At 49.6% G+C, this 20,596-nt stretch overlaps 3 protein-coding genes across 5 annotated transcripts; 2 read left to right on the top strand and 1 right to left on the bottom strand.

Moving 5' to 3' along the window:
• Positions 1–4,358: 4,358 nt before the first annotated feature.
• LOC107277841 (uncharacterized) lies at positions 4,359–10,979 on the top strand. 3 transcript variants are annotated; one of them, XM_066312456.1, is made up of 8 exons: positions 4,359–5,169; positions 5,591–5,671; positions 5,750–5,854; positions 6,235–8,341; positions 8,510–8,654; positions 8,735–8,824; positions 8,905–9,075; positions 9,293–10,979. In XM_066312456.1, exons 1-4 carry the CDS (start codon positions 4,465–4,467, stop codon positions 7,207–7,209), a joined length of 1,866 nt encoding a protein of 621 aa, XP_066168553.1. In that variant the 5' UTR covers positions 4,359–4,464; the 3' UTR covers positions 7,210–8,341; positions 8,510–8,654; positions 8,735–8,824; positions 8,905–9,075; positions 9,293–10,979. The 3 variants fall into 3 exon arrangements, with proteins under 3 accessions (XP_066168553.1, XP_025882458.1, XP_025882460.1); XM_026026673.2 differs by having other exon boundaries at positions 8,510–8,824; XM_026026675.2 differs by lacking the exon at positions 8,510–8,654.
• On the bottom strand, positions 10,942–13,709 carry LOC4344368 (COBRA-like protein 7). The gene has a single exon (XM_015789646.3). The coding sequence runs from the start codon at positions 13,157–13,159 to the stop codon at positions 11,132–11,134; it is 2,028 nt and encodes a 675-aa protein (XP_015645132.1). The 5' UTR covers positions 13,160–13,709; the 3' UTR covers positions 10,942–11,131.
• A 2,503-nt stretch (positions 13,710–16,212) lies between these two features.
• On the top strand, positions 16,213–18,670 carry LOC4344369 (probable pectinesterase/pectinesterase inhibitor 21). Its single transcript, XM_015790197.3, has 2 exons — positions 16,213–17,560; positions 17,647–18,670. The coding sequence occupies exons 1-2, from the start codon at positions 16,358–16,360 to the stop codon at positions 18,142–18,144; spliced, it is 1,701 nt and encodes a 566-aa protein (XP_015645683.1). The 5' UTR covers positions 16,213–16,357; the 3' UTR covers positions 18,145–18,670.
• The last annotated feature ends 1,926 nt before the right edge of the window (positions 18,671–20,596 follow it).

Genomic DNA, 20,596 nt, shown 5'->3' on the forward strand with positions numbered 1-20,596 from the left:
ATCCGAAATAGAAACGGACAGGGCGGCCAATTCGCAACTGATCTGAGTCGGTTCCGGTCGTCTCGTCGCACGGTGATCCGACTCATATATACTAGTACTACCACGCCTACACGGGCCCACCTTCAGCCACCTTAGGGTTATATCTAGTAGCGTTCTTTAAAAAAATACTCCCTCAATATCAAAATATATAAGCATTTTTAATACAGTGACAAGTCAAACATTTTTAACTTTAACTATTAATAGAAAAAAACAAAAAAAAATCAATCATATAAAATTGATATTACTATATTTATGTTTAAACAAACTATCATAATACGCAATTCTTTTTATTTAAAACGTCTTATTTTAATACATATTACTGGTCAAAGTAGCATCTCGAAGACCGTGTCAGAATCCAAAAATGCTTATGGGCCTGTTTGGGAGAGCTTCTAGCTACCGCAACTTCTCCCAGAATCAGAAACTTGTCAGGGTTTCCGACCATGTCACATATCGATATGGTATACCCGCGCGTGTACGGACGTTTTCGGCATGCGTTAAGGAAATTCATCACGGAGCTTACAGATGGAAGGAGTCCTACTCGGACAGAACTGTGTCGTCATTGTATCGTGCCGGGTCCGATGTTTCCGAGTCCTACTTGGAGACCAGTTAACCTGCGATATAAAAGGGACCCCCTGAGAGGACCTAAGGCATTGAATCTCATAGTCAACACATCCACCACAGCCTACGAAGTTGAAGCCTATAGGAGCCAAGTCGTAGGGAGATCTAATCGAACCTGTTCGATTACGATCTCATCGGTATCATCGAGTTCTGCTATTCCCTTTGTAATCTGTGGTTTCCATCATATAATCCCATATCAACTGGATTAGGGCTATTACCTATCAAGGGGCCTGAACTAGTATAATCTTTGTTTTTTGTCTGCTTGATGTCGTACTACGTAGATTCTCGTACCAGCATACCCCAGTACCCTCTATATCCGGTCTATGGGTATCCCCTGTCGACAGTGGCGCGCCAGGTAGGGGAACTTGGTGCTCAAGGTTCTACTACTATGTCATCCAGCTTCGTCGACAACAACGTCAACACCAACCTCAACCAAGGAGTTCCTACTTCAACAATGCTGGTGTGGACTCAAGTCGGCGAAATCGTCTTCCTGCCGATCTCGGCTGGTCCATCAATGACCGGAAGCGAGAACGCAGTGGCTACAACCCAGGACGACTCCATGTCGAAGGATCCTCCCGCCGAAGCGGAGAAAATAACGTCGACAAAACTCCCCCCCAAACAGTCCAGCTTTTGGTCCAGATTCTGAGATGCTGTAGTTGTAGAATCAGAAAATGAATTAGAAGCCAGAAGCGAGTTTCCCAGCTTCTTCAGATTCTCACCACCTAGCTTCTCACCAACTGTTTATCAGAATCTTAAGCTCCCCCAAACATGGTCTATATTTTGGGACGGAGGGAGTAGTAATATTGGGCATTTCTAATGAGCAGGTTCGTGTCCACGAGCACAATACTTCCTCATGTAATATTGGGAAGTGAGAACTCCACCTCTCCGCGTGTAAAACGAAGTAATCGGTTAGTGCATGATTAATTAAGCAATAGTTAAAATAAACTTGAAAATGGATTATATGATTTTCTAAACCAACTTTCCTATAGAAAACTTTCGAAAAAACACACACCGTTTAATAGTTTAAGAAACTGTCACACCATGAAGTTCCCCATTTTCTCTTAACCATAAATCACTTAAGAACATGCCTCAAGAAATTGCTTTGTTAACCTAGAGCAAACCCTTAATTAATAAATGCATTTAATAAGTGGGAAATGCTTGGTGAAATTTTTCTTGAATTCCCCATGCTAAAATAGACTAACAGAATTTTTAGTGAAATTTTGAGAGCAAAGGAAATAATTTTAATAATTCAAAACCAATTATTGGAATTAAATAAATCCAAATTCTTTTTCCCCTCCTTGGTCCTTGGGCCGTTTCCGGCCCAACTCTTCCCAACTCCTACTGTCGGCCAGCTTCATGCGGCCCCCTCCTTCCGTTGGGCCGGCCCGAGGCCACGATCTAGTTGGCGCTTGCGCCCTCTCCTTGCCTAGGTCGCCGACAGGTGGGGCCCACCTGTCGGGACTGTCCCCTACCTTTGGCTGACGGAGCCGGAGGCGCAACTGCCCACCCGCGCGCTCCGCACCTACCTCGTGCCCCACTCACGCCCCACACACCGTGTCCGCGAGATAGTCGGAATTCGGTTTTTAATCTTGCCATCCCTCTCTCTCTCCTCTTCACGCCGCCGATGGTTTTGCTCCTTATCTAACCACATCCGAACTCCCCGAGTCCATAAAATCAATCCCTGGCCTCCCCTCCTCCTTTTTCCCCAAACACCGTGGCTCCTCGTGCCCTAAATCGCCCTAGCAACGACGCTCGCATCGCCACCACCTTTTCCACCAACTCCGGCCGCTTGTAGCCATTGCTAGGGTCGCCATCGCGCAGCACCGTCACCACCACTTTTGACGATCGTTGTCAGTGATATGGGCCTGGGGGTCTCAAGACTAGAGGGAGGAGGCTGCCCCCCAATACCACGTGGCCCTCCCCCGAGGGGAGTCAGGCTCGAGGTGGGGCGACGGCCACTCCTTCCCAGACACTGGATGGAGGAGGCTGCCCCCCAATACCACGTGGCCCTCCCCCGAGAGGAGTCAGGCCCGAGGTGAGGCGGCGGCCACTCCTTCCCAGACACTGGATGGAGGAGGCTGCCCCCCAATACCACGTGGCTCTCCCCCGAGGGGAGTCAGGCCCGAGGTGGGGCAACGGCCACTCCTTCCCAGACACTGGATGGAGGAGGCTGCCCCCCAATACCACGTGGCCCTCCCCCGAGGGGAGTCAGGCCCGAGGTAGGGCGGCGGCCACTCCTTCCCAGACACTAGATGGAGGAGGCTGCCCCCCAATACCACGTGGCCCTCCCCCGAGGGGAGTCAGGCTCGAGGTGGGGCGGAGGCCACTCCCTCATGTGACTAGGGGTCGGGCTCCCCCGACCCCCTCAGCGGGTCGCCATGTGCGGTGGGTTAGGTGGCCACCTTCGAGCGCTCACCTACTCGCATTAATGGCGACCTGAGCAGGTGCGGCACGCCGCATTTAATGTGGCGTGCACCCCGTGCTAAATTGGTCTGTAACTGGTCGAATGACCGACGGGACCCAGGGTGTCAGACGTACTACTGCATGGGTCAAGGGGTGTGTACCCTGTCTTGTCCCATTAGTCATGATGATGAGAGGTCTTAACCTCTCATCCCGGCCAGAGTTGGTCCATCCGCCCTGGTCAATTGGGGTTTCCATTTCCCGATGCAAACAGGGACCCAGAAGTCTCCACCCATTAATAGCAGCTGACATGGGCGCCCCTCGTGTCAGGCGGTAAGATTTTACAGGCCTCATCATCAAGATGACGTGTGCTTGCTTCCCAAGTCAAAAGACAAGACAAACATTTAATGCAAAACACTTCTCCACCAGAGCTAGGTTTTTGGGCCCATGTGGTAACCCCTTAAGGTATAAAAGGAGGTCCAGGCCTAGTGAGGGGGGAGGGGGGATTCGGGGCGATCCATTGGACGCTCTAGAGCAGTCTCTAGCCCCGGATGATCAACACCACATTTTACTCCAACAAGGAGATCTTGTAATCCTTCACTCAAGGAGCATAGCACAGGAGTAGGGTATTACGCTTCATAGTGGCCCGAACCTGTATAAATCCATTGTGTCTCTTTTGTCTCGAGGAACCTCGGATCTCACCCGCTGCCCCCGGCCAAACCAAAAAAAGGGGGGCCTCACTGTTCCCTGGTGGAGGAGTTAACCCTCCGACAATTGTTAAGTACCAATTTCTACCGCAAACAACAATTATGAAAAATTATCATTTCTCACAGTATACTAATAATAAATAATATAGTTGTATTAGGATTAGAGAACTAATGTGAATGTACACGGATTGAAGAGCTCACATGTCAGTGGGTCCCATAATTTTTTTAGTGTGAATGACAAATGGGTCCCACATATTTTATTTTTAATTATAATGCCACATAAGCGACACGTGGGACGAAGACCAGGTTAACTCCGCCATGTAAGCGCCACATCGGCGAAACTGCCTTCCAAAACCACCGAGTGAGGGGTTGAGATATCCGGTAGTGTGGTACACGGATATAAAACCATTAGTGAAGGGAATTCAATTGGCCTTATAGAGAGAGAAGAAAGAAAAGCCAAATGGGCTTGGGCTGGAACTGATAAGTCGAGGCCCCCCGGCCCATGTAGGTTCCAGTAGTCCAGTGAAGTCTACGCCGATGCGAGCGGGGGGTGGGGGTTCAAAATTCCCCTTCCCACCTGAGCGGGAGCCTTTTGTCTACTTCGACCACGGCTGAGCATCTCTCTCAGCGGTATCCTCCTCAATAATACGGCCCCCAATTCGTACACCGCTAGGGTTTCGATCCCGATTCCCCATTTCCAATGTCGGGTGACCGCTACGGCGGAGGGGGAGGCGGAGGCGGAGGCGGAGGCGGCGGCAGCGGCAGCGGCCACCGGAGGGATCGGTACGCCGAAGGGGGAAGGCGCGGCAGCTGCTCCCCGCACCCGCAGGACCGCTACGGATCAGGACGGCGAGGAGGAGGTAGCGGACGGGGAGGGCTCGTCGACGGCGACCGCAGCCACCCCAGGGACCGCACCGGTGGGGGTGACCACTACGGCGCAGGGGAAGGCAGCGGCCCCCGGATGGATCGGCACGCCGAAGGGGGAAGGCGCGGCAGCTGCTCCCCGCACCCGCAGGACCGCTACGGATCAGGACGGCGAGGAGGAGGTAGCGGACGGGGAGGACTCGTCGATGGCGACCGCAGCGGTGGTGGTGACCGTTACGGCGCAGGGGGCGGGGGCGGCAACGGCAACGGCAAAGGCAGCCGCAGCCGCAGCGCCCATCCGAGGGACCGCTACAGCGGAGGCGGACACCTCTACGGCGGAGGGGGTGGGTACACCAGCGACCGCGGCCCCCCAACCTGCAGTCATAGATACGACGGCCAATCGAGTAAAGAACACGGGGACAGTTTCTACAGCGGCGGGAACAGTTCCAAATTCGCAGATACCCCGCGCAACAACCAACACCAACCATTGACCAGCATGAGATTCATTTTAGCAGGATTCGGGTCCCCGCTCAAGGCCGAGGTAACTGCATTTTAAGCTTCAACATTATCGTGTTTCGACAGGCGGCAAGCATGAGTTAGTTGCGTTTAACGGTTTAAGGCCTAGTTCCTTTCACTTCAAGAATGAATTAGTTCAGTTCATCGCTATAGTTTGAGTTCATGAATTAGTTGCGTTAAAGGCCTAGTTCTTTTCACGGACTAGCTGTTCTGTACCTTTTTTGATTCTTTACAGAGTATGGATGGATCAACCAACTATAGGTTCGAGTTTAGCCAAGATACCTACATGTCAAAGTGTATTAAAATCCAAGAATGAATTAGGGCTATATACAGGAAAAACATTATGAATTCAGTTGTATTTGTTTCCTTTACATGACAAGAAAGAACTAGTTCAAAAGGTATAGTTCTTTTGATGAAATTTGATGAATTTGTTGAATTCAATGCAGTACAAACAATTGATCAATGGAATGGGCGGCCAAGTTCTTACTTCTTTGGAATATGAGATAGCTACACACATTGTACCAATGGTACCTATTCTCTGTCCTAGCATTATATGGTAATTATACGCAGCAAGTGTTTCTAATTATGCTTTTGTGTCTTTATAGGGAGGACGAGAAGGCGCTGCCATAGTGTGGGAACTTGACGGAAAAAGAGTATACTCTAAAGAGTGGCTTGACTCACTGTTGTATGTGCGGCCTAAAGCATTAGAGGTTTGTTTGTGCTCCTGCTTCTGGCCACCAACTTTATTCTGTGTCAGATTCTTTATGTTGAAAATCTGTGTCAGATTCTTTTTGTTGAAAATCTGTGTCAGATTCTTTTTGTTGAAAATCTGTGTCAGATTCCAATAATGTGCATATTAAACACTGTACTGTTAGCGAGTACTTAATCCACCTTATTAAGCATGCTCAATTCAGCCCCTATATTGCCAAGTCGAATGGAGAGATTTTTAAAGTCAATCGTTCAACATATTGTTTCACTTCTCAATTTTTTCCCTAAATACATTTCGTCTACAATATCAATGTGATTCGCAATACTTTTTCCCCTTAATTACCCCAATCTTAATTATCCATTTTTGAATGTCGTTTCTCAGGCGTCATATACTGGCAGGACTAGGAATGGCAGTCAAGCTCTATATCCTGGGGAAAGGAGGGTAAGGAGAAGGATCAATTTTGATTCATATCATGATGACGGTGCTTCACTTTGCTCCAAACATCACGACATATTCAAGTGTCCGTTTGATAAATCCACACAAACAACATTGCTCCAATTCGCTGAGAAGAATAGGAAGAATCTGATATACGCAGGCCCTACCCCTGGGAGTTTTGACACTCATTGGTCCATTGTAGGAAGTACTGAGATCAAGTTGAAATTGCGAAGAGCTTTTAGACTTATTCAAGCCCTGCATAAGGAAAATATATCACTTTGTGGAAAATTTGGTGCTGAAAATTTCTTCTATGATGATGATAACAATGCAAGGATTGGAAATCTTATGGAAGACAATTTGAAGTATGGCGCTGATCTCAGTGATAAGAACTTGGACTATGAGAGCTTTGTTAAGATGGTGAAGAAGGAGGTTTTTGTACGCACATCAATTCCAAATAGTCTTTCAGAATGGCTATGTTTGATGTCTTCAGGTGTCAAAGGGTTTGAGTACCTGCTCTGTCATCATGATGGTTTGATGGAACCAAGGCAGAATGCTAGCTCATTCATGTCTCTCCATGACATTTTTTTGGAGATCGAAACATCTGATCCAGCAGCCTATGGGAGTGTGCTGTCTGATCTTAGACAGTACAATTATTGGAAAAGTAAGATGCCAAATAATTCCTTCCTAAAGAGCACAAAGGAATATATGGATAAAGATGGCAAGCAAATAGAGTATAAGGATGATGTGAAGGATCTCTTGAGGTTCCTTAGAAACTGCAGGCGTCATGCGGCACAGTTCAAGGAAGACGAGTTTCCTTCCATAGTGGACCATTTCTACCCAAAGCTGATGTGCGATTTCCAGAAAGCTATGTTTAAGGTCGGCAAATTGCAAGACCTGAATCTTGAATCAACTATGCCATGAAACATGATTTTGGGCTACCTGGATATTCTGGCGCTGCTGATGTGCAAAAATGGTCATGTAAGAAAAGTCATGCCATGTAACAATGCCATCATTTGGATATTTTGGGTCAGCTACATATGGGAAACATGGAAGCGATGCTACTGATGTAGAAAGAAAGATTGAAACAATGATATGTGTGCACATTGTGCACTGCTGGAATAATTCTGAAAACCTTGTTAGCTTTATAGTTGTGAAATATTACTGTGGGAGAAACCGCTTACCTTGTCCAGTCTGATTGCGACATTCATGGTGGTTAGTTGTCTTTACACTGAGGCCAACAAAGTGTGAGCTGGATATGAGCTCTTTTCTTTCTCTGATGTGGTGTGAAATGTAATTACTGGTGGGAGGGCTGCTGATATTTTGTGGATGACAAATGACATTGTAGTTCAGTTTGGAACCAAATTGCAGTTTTGGGAGTATGTTTTTCTTGTGCAGCAATGGCATCGTTTGTTGAAGGCGGAGCTCAGTGCAGAGTTGCAGACACTGCCGGCTGATACCGGCGTTCTCTGACATGAAGTGCAGAGCCCCCGGCCAGCTGACCACAGAACAAAGGGTGACCATGATGAACTTAGAGCTTGCGGAGTGATGGAGCTGTGTGTGCAGGCTGTGGACTGGACAAGACATTCACGTCCGGCCGGAGATGAGGTGCTTGCTGCTCAAGAGTTGAACCATCTTTTGGATCGATCAGGGAAAGCCTTCCTAGTCATGTCTTCTTCCATGTGTACTCCTATGTGACAGACAGCCAGCATGCAAAGATTTCTGCATGCGTGTGCTCTATTTTTCTGGATTTAAGCAGAGGAAGCAGCGTAATTGGAGTACGGGATCTGTTCTTTCTGTTTGATCTATCCTGCCGCTTGGAAATCGCGTGCTGTATATCATATGTGGATGGGAGAGATGGCAGTGAATTGAAGAGTTAGACTGCGAGTATACGCAGCTAGCGTCAATGTATTTACGATTGGATTTGGAAGGAGTATACTACATTTGGCTTACAACAGCCACCACGCTAGTAGAGTTGACGACGCGAATACAAGAGGCGGCGGCAGCAATAGCACTGGCGTCCACCGCCGACGCCGGCCAGGACTGACTCCAGAAGGTAATCGCCCCCCTTGCGTCTCGCAGTTTCACACTTTCACTCGGTTCTATGCACATTTTGGGCTTGCTAGTAGCTATTGAGTGACGAACACAAAATTTAGGGTGGAGTTTGGTGCTGTGATTGGTTAATTAGTTCGGTGCTTTGCGTGGTACCCATTTCGAACATCAGGAAGTTGAGCATAATTCCAAGGAGGAGGTGTCCATGGCGTACTTCTCTCGGCTCCCTGCTGGTTGTCCATGCAGGGGGCAGCTGCTCACCATGGACCACCGGCTGGAGGAGAACGCTAGCGGTGGGGAGGTCGCTCCGGAGTTTGGTAGTGAATGGCCAGATTAAAAAAAAAAAGGGCAACTTTTTTTTTATGCATAATGTATTGTTGTTGATGCTTTGTTTTAGGTTGGCCCTCTTGGGTGCTGGCCAGGTGGCCTGTGCCTATCAAGATCCATTGGCTGTAGGGGGGCGATTTCACATGTCGACCAAGTTAAGGTGGGCAGGAATTACAAAGTGCATGCAGTTTTATAGATTCTTTTTCTAATATGTTGTACTGAAGGCTGGACTTTTTAAAGTTTTGAACTTCACTATTCGGTAAATGGAGCTCTCAAACATTGGAGGAAGGCTGATCATCGATCAGATGGTACATGGGATGCGCTTCCCTCTGGGCCGCTCTGGCTATGTAGCAGCGGCAAAGGCATGCCGGTTGCCGAGATTTACCTGCAGAATTGGCTGCAAAGCTTATGGTACTTGGCATAATTGACTCAATTACAATTTTTGGCATCTAGTTTTGCTTTTACTTTTACTTATGCAGCAAGCTCTAAAAAGAAACTGGGCTGAAAGATGACACCACTTGTGTGGTGGTTGATATCATCCTATCCGATTATTGCTTGACATCGCGGCAGTTGTCCCAATAGAGAAACCAGTGCAAGTTCAAGTGATCAAGTTTCTTCGTTCTTGTAGAAGGTGACACTGTTCAATTGGAAAGCCTGCCTCTTTCGGCTCTGTGGAGAAATTATTTGAAGGATCTGGGATATGCTGCAAGAAAAGGTATGCTCTAGTTACTGTCGCTATGATCGATCATGTACTTGCTGAGTTAATTGCTTCCTCACAGTTCAGCGAGTTTTCTGATTTGTTAAGCTTTTTAAAACCAATGGTTTTTTTTTAACTGGACGGACATCAATCAGCCTATTTCCTGGATAATCCCATATGTTTAGTACTTCAAGGTAAGATTACTTTGTTTTGAGATGTGCTTATAGCGCAGTAGCAGGGGTTGCTGGCATGCAAACCGTTGGCTCGGGTTCAATTCTCGTGGAGCACGCTCACGAGAAATATTTACTTATTTCTTCTTAAAACTATTGACATCAAGCCCTTACTTGGTGTCCAACTTTTTAAGATTGCTTTGTTTTCTTGATCATTTGGAGGCCTGTTTTATCAAGTTTCTATTATCACTTTTGGCCATTACACGCACACGTATGAGAAATTGAGAACCCATGAAACTTTTAACTCCTACCACTACCACAGAACGGGGTAACACTGCTAGCCTATTACTGTCTGTTCGGCGTGAACCGATGGTGATCCAACACTATTGGTTATATACTTCTTGCATCCAATCCTACCCAAAAGTCATAGAACCGATAATACTTAGTATCACTGCCGGTTCGTGTCATGAACAAGCACTATCCTGTCCATTGAGTATTGAACCGACAATGGCCTTGTTTGGATCCTCGTGGCTATTAAATAGCCCTCTATAATTTTGCTATTTAGAATTATTAAACGTAGATTACCGACAAAATCGATTCCATAACCCCTAGGCTATTTTGCGAGACGAATCTAATGATGTATATTAATCCATAATTAGCGGTTGATTACTGTAGCATCACCGTAGCAAATCATGGATTAATATACCTCGTTACATTCGTCTCGCAAAATAGTCTAGGGGTTATGGAATGGGTTTTATCAGTAATCTACGTTTAATACTCTTAAATAGCAAGATTCTGGATGGCTATTTAATAGCCCTCCAGATCCAAACAGGGCCAATGATACTCGAATTGCATTTTTTTTAAAAAAAATAACTTTTTCATACGAAGTCGGATGAAGATAATCTTTATATCGTAGAGCTTTACGATATGTACCGATTTATCATCGATAATATTTTTTTTTGAGATTGTTTACATGTCTAAATACTAGCATATTGCCCGTGCATTACAATAGGATTTTAATTAAAGAAAATTATTATTAACTCATTATATCATCATTTTTTTATACACCATCTCTTAATTTTTTCATATATATACTCTATTTGTTACTAACATGTTTATTCTCTTTGCTCCACATTGTGATTTTTTCCTTTCCATAGAAAGTAGGGAATTGTTGGTTGGGTGGTTGATATATGGACCCTTTGGCACACGTTCTTTTTCATTTCCAAGGGAGACTGGGAGTGTTAGCAGATTCACCACTAGCACCATCACTACTATATTTTATAGGAGTATAGATATGTTAGAAGTTCTCAAATCTATTTAGATATTTAAAATTTGTGGTCTCATGATGTTTGATATAACATCTTGGATGGTGATAAGCTCTATATCAAAATCGTATATCTGAACGTGATGTATGATTTTGTAGTTGATAACATTTTCATTAGAGATTATTTACATGTCTGAATGTGTTACAAAATTTAATAGCGATAAATCACAACCCTAGCCCTCCTCTCATCTCCACCCCCACCGCCGCCATACATCATATCACAAACCATCCTAGCAGCGCCTCCTGTCTCCTCTACCAGCGACGCGTTGAACGTTTTTACAGCAGCGACAACACCAGTAGAATGGACGACATGAATACAAGAAGAGTAGTCCACAATAGGACAAGACAACGACGATGGGCACTGCTCGGAATCCTCTGCGGCATGGCGCACTCGTGCCCGTTGAACAACACCCTCGTCGGGAACCCGTCGCCGCCGACCACGTCGATGCCGCCGCCGCTCCTCTTTTTGGTGAACAGCAGCACCGACTGCTGCTTCCCGGCCACGGGGTAGTCGACGCCGCTCATGTTGCTCTCCCTCTTGAGGTACTGGAACCCTTCCCTCCCCTTCATCAAGATCATGGTGGTGCCGTTCCCCATCGCCGTGGCGTTGAACGTGAACGCCTGCTCGAACCCGTCGTACGCCTGCTTCTCCATCGCCACCGCCAAGAACCACTCCGCCACGTCCGCGCCCTCCCAGTTGAACAGCGTCGCCCGCGCGCTCCACCCGCCGGCGTAGTCCGTCGCCACGTGCCAGTTGATGCTCACGCCGCAGCTGTCGCCGCAGGGCATCGGCCTCGGCACCCCCAGCCGCTTCTCGCCGGCCCACCACACCGCCTCCCTCCCCCGCCTCTCGAACGGCATCAGCAGCGCGTACGGCGGCAGGAGCATCGACGGCGCCGTCGTGCTGCAGGCCGCCGCGGGGCTCGCCGGGCAGCCGCACGCGCAGGTTCTGCAAGGGATCACCGACTCGTTGTAGAACGCGGAGAAGGTCACGCAGCAGCTGGGCGGCTTGGACGGCGGCGCCGCCGTCATGTTGCACACCACCTGCCATGTCGCCAGCGCCAGCGTCGTCGACGCGAGCCCGCTCGGGTCAGGGAGCTCCGTTGGGGTCACCCGCACCGGCTGCCCGCACGCGTACTCCGGATTCAGCGGCGACGCGCCGGACACCCTGAAGTTGGCCGGAGCGTACAGCTTGGTCCGGTTGAGGTCAGGCGGCATCTTGTACACCTCCATCTGGAACGCCGACTTGGACTGCGCCGCGTCCACGGACTTGGGCAGCATGGTGCCGTTCCGGCAGCAGTGGTCGATCCCTCCGATGTCCTCGTCGCCGCGGCGCGACGGCGGCAGGTCAAGAACGGCCGGCTTGCGGTCGCAGTTGAGCACCTTGGAGAAGTCGAGGCCCTTGTAGAAGGCTCCCTGCGCGCCGTAGACGCAGTCGGTGGCGCCGACCTGGCGCGGGTAGGCTCCTCGCATGGAGCTGATGAACTCGCCGCGGAGCCACTCCCACGACAGCTCCCAGCCGTCGAGGCGGCCCAGCAGCGCGTCGTTCTCCAGGGTCACCTGCGCCAGGTACGTGGTCTCGTGCGCCTGGAGCACGTCGTAGGTGATCACCAGGTCGCCCGCGCCGCGCGGGAGGTACGACGTCGCCCTGCCCGCGTCCAAGTCGCCGGCGCTCGCGTTCGCCGCGGCCTCCGGCGTGAGGATGCAGCAGGTTGAGAGGGTCGACGTGGAGACGTTGATGGCCGGCGGGCAGGTGTAGGACGGGTCGGCGAGCGAGAGCGCGGAAGGGAGCGGGACGTACGGCGGTGGCCCCGCGAACAGCGTGCCGACCAGGTTGAGCGTGGCCTGTATCTTGGTGAGGTCGCCGGCGGTGGCGATCGGGGTGAGGAGGTCCGTCTGCGGGTAGCCGGAGAAGGAGGTGGCGTTGTCTGCCGTGGTGTTGTAGGGCAGGTCGGCGCCGGAGGTGAGCACGGCGCCATCGAGTTGGACGAGGATTTCGCGGTGGTGGAAGGTGAGGCGCAGCGTCCAGGAGCGGAGAGCGCGGGTGCCGGAGTTGAGGACGGTGGCGGTGGCGCGGAAGGAGTAGGGCTGGGCGTCGGCTTCGGGTGCGGCGACGAATGGCCTGATCTTGTCACGGCGATCGAGGTTGTAGGTGAGGAGTATACCGTTGCAGTCCATCTCCGGCGGCGGCGGCGGCGGGGGCGTGGTAGGCTGTGCCTGCGCGGCGGCGACAAGAAAGACAGCAGCAGCAAACAAGACGGCATAGCGCGCCAAAGGATTATTGGCGATGATGAACACGGCCATGTCCGAATTGAATTGGTACTCTCGATGAATCGATGTGCTGCTTCAATTTTCGTTGTTTCTTTACTTTGTGGTGATTGGATAACTAGAGAGATTTAGTAGAGGGGAGGAGAAGAAGCTGCAGAGTGAGGCAGAGGAGTTGACGAGAGAAATTGACTGACCGACTCCATCGTTGTAAGCTACTGTTTGGAAGATTGCAACAAGAGCAAGAACGAGTCAGCGCAGTGCAGTCCGCATGACATACGGACGGATCGTAATTTTCAAGGATGAAAGTGTAATCAGAGTGTGACTTATGGACGCGGTTTATGCTGTGCTCCCTGCCGTTGACACCACCGTCATGCTCTGTTTTCCTTTCCTTTCCTTTCCTTTCTCACCTCCGGGCCCCGCCTTATTGACGTCATCCAGCCCGAATGGGTCTAATGGGTTGAATTTGAATTTGATAGGCCGTGTCACCTGAAATCGTCCGGACAAAAAAGGTTATCATAAGGAATAAGTTTAATTTACCAACAAATCCGATTTTTATCCTTCAATCAAAAACCAGATCCAGCGGGTCCCTCAACTATCAAAACCGGTGCAGATGAGGTTCCTCGACGGTTTAGATGGTGGTCTTGACTGACGCGACGCTTACGTGGCTAATTTGACTCGGTCTTCATCTAATGAGACGCTTACGTGGCAATTTGATCTGCAAGAATAATAAAATCAGTGGGACCCACATGTCAGTTTCACATAAAACATAATTAAAAATGGTGGGGCCCACGTGGGCCCCACATGTCTTCCCTTTCTCCCCTCTTATCTCTATCCTCTCTCTCATCTCTCCGGTGGGAGAGGACCATGTGAGGTCCGCCGTGCCGAGGCTCGGGAAGGCCGACGGCGCGCAGGAGGGGCTCTGGGAGCGTGTCCCTGCCGCTCTTTGCCTTCACCGACTTCTTGGACAGCGTCGGCGTTGACGATGATGACGTCCCGTCCGCCGGCGTGGCGGCGGGGGGATGCAGCGGGAGGGGGCCCGAGTTGCTGTCATTCGGAAGGCACGCCTGGGAGCTCGCCTCCACCACCAGCCAAATGCACACCACGTGGTCCTTGCCGGCGCTGGCCAGCCAACGGCCATTGGTGCTGAACTTGATGCTCCAGATTGACCCCTCGTGCGCCATGATCTCTTGGCACATGTACAGCCCGGTGAGCTCCTTGCATGACTTGCCGGATTGGTGCGCCTTGAGCCGCTCCGATGACGACGCCGAGGATGACGACGAAGAGGTGGCGTCGGCGGCGGAGGACGTGGTCGTAGATGGGGTTGACTTGCTGTTGCCGCTGCTGTCCTTGTCCTGGATGAAGCTGATGGCGACGGACTTGATGTTCTTGAGCCAGCCTACCTTCTTCTTGCCGCCCGACGGCTTCTCGGCCTTGGAAGGCGCGCCGCCGGAGGGTGACGCGAGCTGGCCGCTGTGAGGAGGGAGGCGGCACTTTAAGCCAACGAGGAATCGAGGAGAAAATCTCTTTGCATGCACCTGGCTCAGCGGTTCTGGAACTAGACCTCCAGTTGCCGCGGTCGGAGGTTGAGCTGCTTTGCTAGCGCCACCTTCTGCTTCTGCGCCCTCGCCGGCGACCTCCTCCGCCGCCCGCGGCCTGCCGCCGACGCCCCGCCGCTCCGCCGGCATGGTCCTGCCGCCGCGAGGACGAGGGAGAGCCGAGAGGGACTCCCCACAATCTTTATTTTTTAAGTTGACATGTGGGCCCACTATTTTTTTATTAATTTTTTGGTGAAACTGACATGTGGGTCCCACGAAGTTTATTATTTTTCCGGATCGAACTGCCACGTAAGCGCCACGTCAATCCCACATCAGATGAAGACCAAGTCAGATTAGCCACGTAGGCGCCACGTCAGCCAAAAACCGCTGTCAAAACCACCGAGGGATCTCTTATACACTGGTTTTGACAGTTGAGGGACCTGTTGTATCTAGTTTTCTGATTGAAGGATGAAAATCGGATTCGCTGACAAGTTAAGGGATCTCGGATGAACTTATTCCTTCTCCTAATAGGGAGATTTATTACGAAGACAAAAGTCCACTTCACATCCATCAACTATAGGTCCAATTTCGACCCAAACCGCAAAACTCGGGTACAGAGTGTCCCTCAACTAAAGCCCCGTTTGGTAGGGCTCCTAACTCCAACTCCTAGCTCCAAACTCCTACTCCAGTTAGAGCTAGCTCCCATTGAAGTTGCAGACCTATCAAAAAGTGTTTGGCAAACTTTTAGCTCCAGATCTGAAAAAAATTGAAAAAAAAAATCCCCGCCGCCAGGCCGCGCGTCGTCGCCAGCCAGCTAGCCCCCGCGCCGCTGCCGAGCCCGCGCGCCGCCTAGCCCTCGCGCCGCCGCCAGCCGGCCAGCCCCCGCGCCGCCGCCGCCGAGCCCACGAGCCGCCGCCGAGCCCGTGCGCCGCTGTTGAGGCCGCGCGTCGCCGCCACCAGCCTGCCGGATCTTGTCGGAGAAGATGGGAGGAGAGAGAATGGGAGGAGGAGGAGGAAGAGTTTAGGGGTTATTCAATGGCATTTTTGTGTAAATACATCAAAATTTTAAAGGGTAGTGGGTCTTTTGGGGTGGAGTGGAGCTGTGGAGCAGCAAAAACCCAGCTCCACCCCCGTAGTACAAATTTGTGGAGCTGCTCTGCCAACTCCGCTCCAAAAAACAGAGAATTTGTACCGTTTGGCATAGCTCCAGCTCTAGGTAAGTTGGAGTTGGGAGCTGGAGCTGTGCCAAATAGGGTCTAAGTGTAAATTAAGTTTCTTGGTGGTTTTAGGAGGTGGTAGTTTTGGTTGAGGGTGGTGCCACGTGAGTATGTGACATTGACTTGATCATCGTGCAAATATTCATGGGCTGATTCTTATGGGCCGAATCACATAAGCAACGTTTTTCAAACAAAACAATGGTGGTTGGTTGTAACGACTAAGGACGACCTTCCGTCTATTTTGGTCGTTGCAAAGCAAGGTACGTGCGATGGACACGGCGTCCGAGCATCTCGGCGTCTTGGATTGGCTGCTACCCTCCTCCGAAGGTGCAAGGTGCTATAAGAAGAGGAGGGTTGCATGCGTGCTTGGATGCTTGCATTGCCTCCATCCTAGCTAGGTAGCTATATCGTCGTCATTAATTGGAGCTAGCTAGGGAGGCAGCAGGCAGAGCGCAGGGGGGCGGCCGGGCGGCGAGGGAACCATGAGCAAAGGTGCTATCATCGGCGCTTCCACCGTGCTGGTGGTGGCGGTGGTGGCAGCCGTGTGCGTGGTGTCGTTCAAGAACGGCGGCGGCGGCAAGGAGGATGGCGAGCTGTCCACGTCGGTGAAGTCGGTGAAGGCCTTCTGCCAGCCGACGGACTACCAGCAGACGTGCGAGGAGGAGCTGGGGAAGGCCGCCGGCAATGGCGCCAGCTCGCCGACGGACCTGGCCAAGGCCATGTTCGCCGTGACGTCGGAGAAGATCTCCAAGGCCATCAGCGAGTCGTCGACGCTGGAGGAGCTCAAGAACGACAAGCGCACGTCGGGCGCCCTGCAGAACTGCAAGGAGCTGCTGGAGTATGCCGTGGACGACCTCAAGACGTCGTTCGAGAAGCTCGGGGGGTTCGAGATGACCAACTTCCACAAGGCCGTGGACGACCTCCGCACCTGGCTCAGCGCCGCCCTCACCTACCAGGGCACCTGCCTCGACGGCTTCCTCAACACCACCACCGACGCCGCCGACAAGATGAAAAGCGCCCTCAACAGCTCGCAGGAGCTCACGGAGGACATCCTCGCCGTCGTCGACCAGTTCTCCGCCACGCTCGGCAGCCTCAACATCGGCCGCCGCCGCCTGCTCGCCGACGACGGCATGCCGGTGTGGATGTCGGAGGGCGGGAGGCGGCAGCTGCTGGAGGCGGCGGGGCCCGAGGCCGGGCCCGTGGAGTTCAAGCCGGACGTGACGGTGGCGGCGGACGGGAGCGGCGACGTGAAGACGATCGGCGAGGCGGTGGCGAAGGTGCCCCCGAAGAACAAGGAGCGGTACACCATCTACGTGAAGGCCGGGACGTACAATGAGTACGTGTCGGTGGGGCGGCCGGCGACGAACGTGAACATGATAGGCGACGGCATCGGGAAGACCATCATCACGGGGAACAAGAACTTCAAGATGAACCTGACGACCAAGGACACGGCGACGATGGAGGCGATCGGGAACGGCTTCTTCATGAGGGGGATCACGGTGGAGAACACGGCGGGGCCGGAGAACCACCAGGCGGTGGCTCTCCGCGCGCAGAGCGACATGGCGGTGTTCTACCAGTGCGAGTTCGACGGGTACCAGGACACGCTGTACCCGCACGCGCAGCGCCAGTTCTTCCGCGACTGCACAGTGTCGGGGACAATCGACTTCATATTCGGGAACTCGCAGGCAAGCAAAATAGTTAGCAACTGTTGTTGTTGTTGTTGTTCTATATACATACTAAAACAAAAACAAAAACACAATGCCGCGTGCAGGTTGTTCTTCAGAACTGCTTGCTCCAGCCTCGTAAGCCGATGGACAACCAGGTGAACATCATAACGGCGCAGGGGCGGCGGGAGAAGAGGTCGGCGGGAGGGACGGTGATCCACAACTGCACGGTGGCGCCGCACCCGGACCTGGAGAAGTTCACGGACAAGGTGAAGACGTACCTGGCGCGGCCGTGGAAGGAGTACTCGCGGACCATCTTCGTGCAGAACGAGATCGGGGCGGTGGTGGATCCGGTGGGGTGGCTGGAGTGGAACGGCAACTTCGCCCTGGACACCCTCTACTACGCGGAGGTTGACAACCATGGCCCCGGCGCCGACATGAGCAAGCGCGCCAAGTGGAAGGGCGTCCAGTCCCTCACCTACCAGGACGTCCAGAAGGAGTTCACCGTGGAGGCCTTCATCCAGGGCCAGGAGTTCATCCCCAAGTTCGGCGTCCCTTACATCCCCGGCCTTCTCCCCCAGACGCAGCAGGGCAGGATGCACTAATTTTTCACTCCTGTACTATAACCATCATCGCCCCAGCCCCCAGCCCGGACCTACGTACTACACACTATATATGGATCTTCGATCTCTCACTCACCTGCATCAATTGCCGGCCCCCATTATTTATTTTCATATACATATACTTGTTGTTAGATATATATATATATATATATATATATATATATATATATATATATATATATATATATATATATATATATATATATATATATATATATATATATATATATATATATATATATATATATATATATATATATATATATATATATATATATATATATATATATATATATATATATATATATATATATATATATATATATATATATATATATATATATATATATATATATATATGCATCTCACACATTCCAACTGCAGTCGCCGCGGTTGATTAACTAAATTAGTAGCTCGATCATGGAACATGCATATGCATGGATCTCGATTGTTTTGGGACTGGATCCAAAATGTATATAATGTATATTCAATCTCTTTGTTACTTTCATTTTGTTTGCTGGCCTAATGTACGTACGTGTTCATCAGCACTTGTTTACTACTACTACTACTATTACCTTTAGTTAAGCGATTCTTAATTTACAATTTTATATGCTTACAACCCAGTTTAATATATCACATCGTCATCCACAATCAATTATTATTTCTTAAAAACAAAAAAAACTATATAATCTATAATTTAATTATATTCTAAGCTTAACATGTAAGATGACAAATTATAATCCCCACATCATTTTCACTTTTTTAACTTATATTTATCCATTAATTTTACATAATCTTTTCAATTTGATCTAGGTAAATTTGTATTTGTTGCACTTCGGATCACCCCAATTTCCCTTCTGAAAGCACAACAATAACTTTAGGTGCATTGGCACCCACAAGCCGACTATCTTACCTACTTACATGCAAGCTACCCTTTGCTAAAGGAGAGACTAGATAATGTTCGAGAAGATAGGGTTATCCAAAGTGAAACAAAAACAAAATTAGCTAGACTAAAGTGAAAAACTTAGATAAAAGGTGGCCCGTAGTGAAATTTTGATAATAGAAGGTGGCTTAAACTACAATTCACTCTGTTTTTTTATACATTCATCCACCATAGTAAAATGCAGTATTTAGCCAAATTCGTATCCAGAAATAACTATATTTTGGGACGGATGAAGTACCCGTTCCTCAACAAGAGATTACAAGCCATTACGCTTATTGGTGATAAAAAATAAATTTGAGTAAAATTATATATATGTTTGTTAGCAACTTAAAAATCAGCGTTAAAAATAAATTACAATTTTAAAATTAAAACCACTTTAAAATTAAATGTCTCTGATTGATAAGCTGAAGACCAAATGATACTGTTATCATGATGGACGTATAACCCAAACGATGCTGTTATCAGATGGACGTTTGTTCTACTTACGGTTCAGCATGCGCTTTAATGGGCCAGCCCATACGAATATCTCAAATACAATAATTGAAAAACGACAAACGAAGAAAAAAAAAACTCAAATCGAACAAAAATCCAGCCACTGAACCTCAATGGATACAAGAGCGGCACGAGTTTGCCGCCGTTGAGCGTCAACTGCCACCGCTGCCTTCGAGCTACCGCCATCGCCTCCCAAGGCTAGACCTTACGAGCCTCGTGCTGGATTTAGCAAAGAGCGGGGCAGCGGCGACACCCCGACGAGGATGAAAGGGGGTGATGGTGTGAGGAGAGAGAGCGTCGGTGGGGGAGAGGGAGCGACACCGCCGGTGAGGGGAGGGGAGGGGGAGCGGCAATGTCTTGTGGGAGGAGGAGAAGGGGAGAGGCAGAGAGGGAGTGGCGACGCCGATGGGGAGAGCAGATGGGCAGCGGCGACACAGGTGGGGAGAGAGGAAGGGGCAGCCCACGGTGCGGAAAGGAGGGGGAAAAGTGAAACTAGGGTTATGGTTTTTAGGTAATGGTGGTTTTGATGGATTTAGAACCGATCCGAGTAGTCCATCAAAATGAATGACTTAAATCGATCATGTGTCTAGCCGACCTCCATCCTCGGTCCGCGACACTACTTAGATGTGCACACGAATGCCCTAGCAGGCCAACAATAACGGTGCCTCTTTTTTTCTTTATTTTTTTAGAACTTTCTTTCCTTCTTTAGTAATAATTTTTATATTTGTTATATTTTTAGTTTACCTGTTGCAACACACAGATATTTTTTCTTGTATATAAAGAAATAAGGTGGAAATGATGAAAATAATATTGTGATTGATTGAGAAAAGAAATTAGGTAAAAAATTAAGTGAAGAAATGTTATGATTGGTTGAGAGAAAATGTAAGTGAAAAAAATAGTTTTATTTTAAGATTAAGACACTATGCTAAAAATAATAGTCCCTCCATATTAAAAAAACCAACATAAGAATCTGTATTCAGACTATGTCCAGAGCATTAG

This window comes from Oryza sativa, chromosome 7 (genome assembly GCF_034140825.1).
Source record: "Oryza sativa Japonica Group chromosome 7, ASM3414082v1".
NCBI classification, from domain to species: Eukaryota; Viridiplantae; Streptophyta; class Magnoliopsida; order Poales; family Poaceae; genus Oryza; species Oryza sativa.

Excerpts from the sequence above, each read along its gene's own strand:
- LOC107277841 (XM_026026673.2), top strand. The coding sequence starts at position 4,465 with ATGTCGGGTGACCGCTACGGCGGAGGGGGAGGCGGAGGCGGAGGCGGA. Across the intron at positions 5,170-5,590 it reads GGTCCCCGCTCAAGGCCGAG|TACAAACAATTGATCAATGG; the intron begins GTAACTGCATTT and ends AATTCAATGCAG. Across the intron at positions 5,855-6,234 it reads TGCGGCCTAAAGCATTAGAG|GCGTCATATACTGGCAGGAC; the intron begins GTTTGTTTGTGC and ends GTCGTTTCTCAG.
- LOC4344368 (XM_015789646.3), bottom strand. The coding sequence starts at position 13,159 with ATGGCCGTGTTCATCATCGCCAATAATCCTTTGGCGCGCTATGCCGTC.
- LOC4344369 (XM_015790197.3), top strand. The coding sequence starts at position 16,358 with ATGAGCAAAGGTGCTATCATCGGCGCTTCCACCGTGCTGGTGGTGGCG. Across the intron at positions 17,561-17,646 it reads TCATATTCGGGAACTCGCAG|GTTGTTCTTCAGAACTGCTT; the intron begins GCAAGCAAAATA and ends TGCCGCGTGCAG.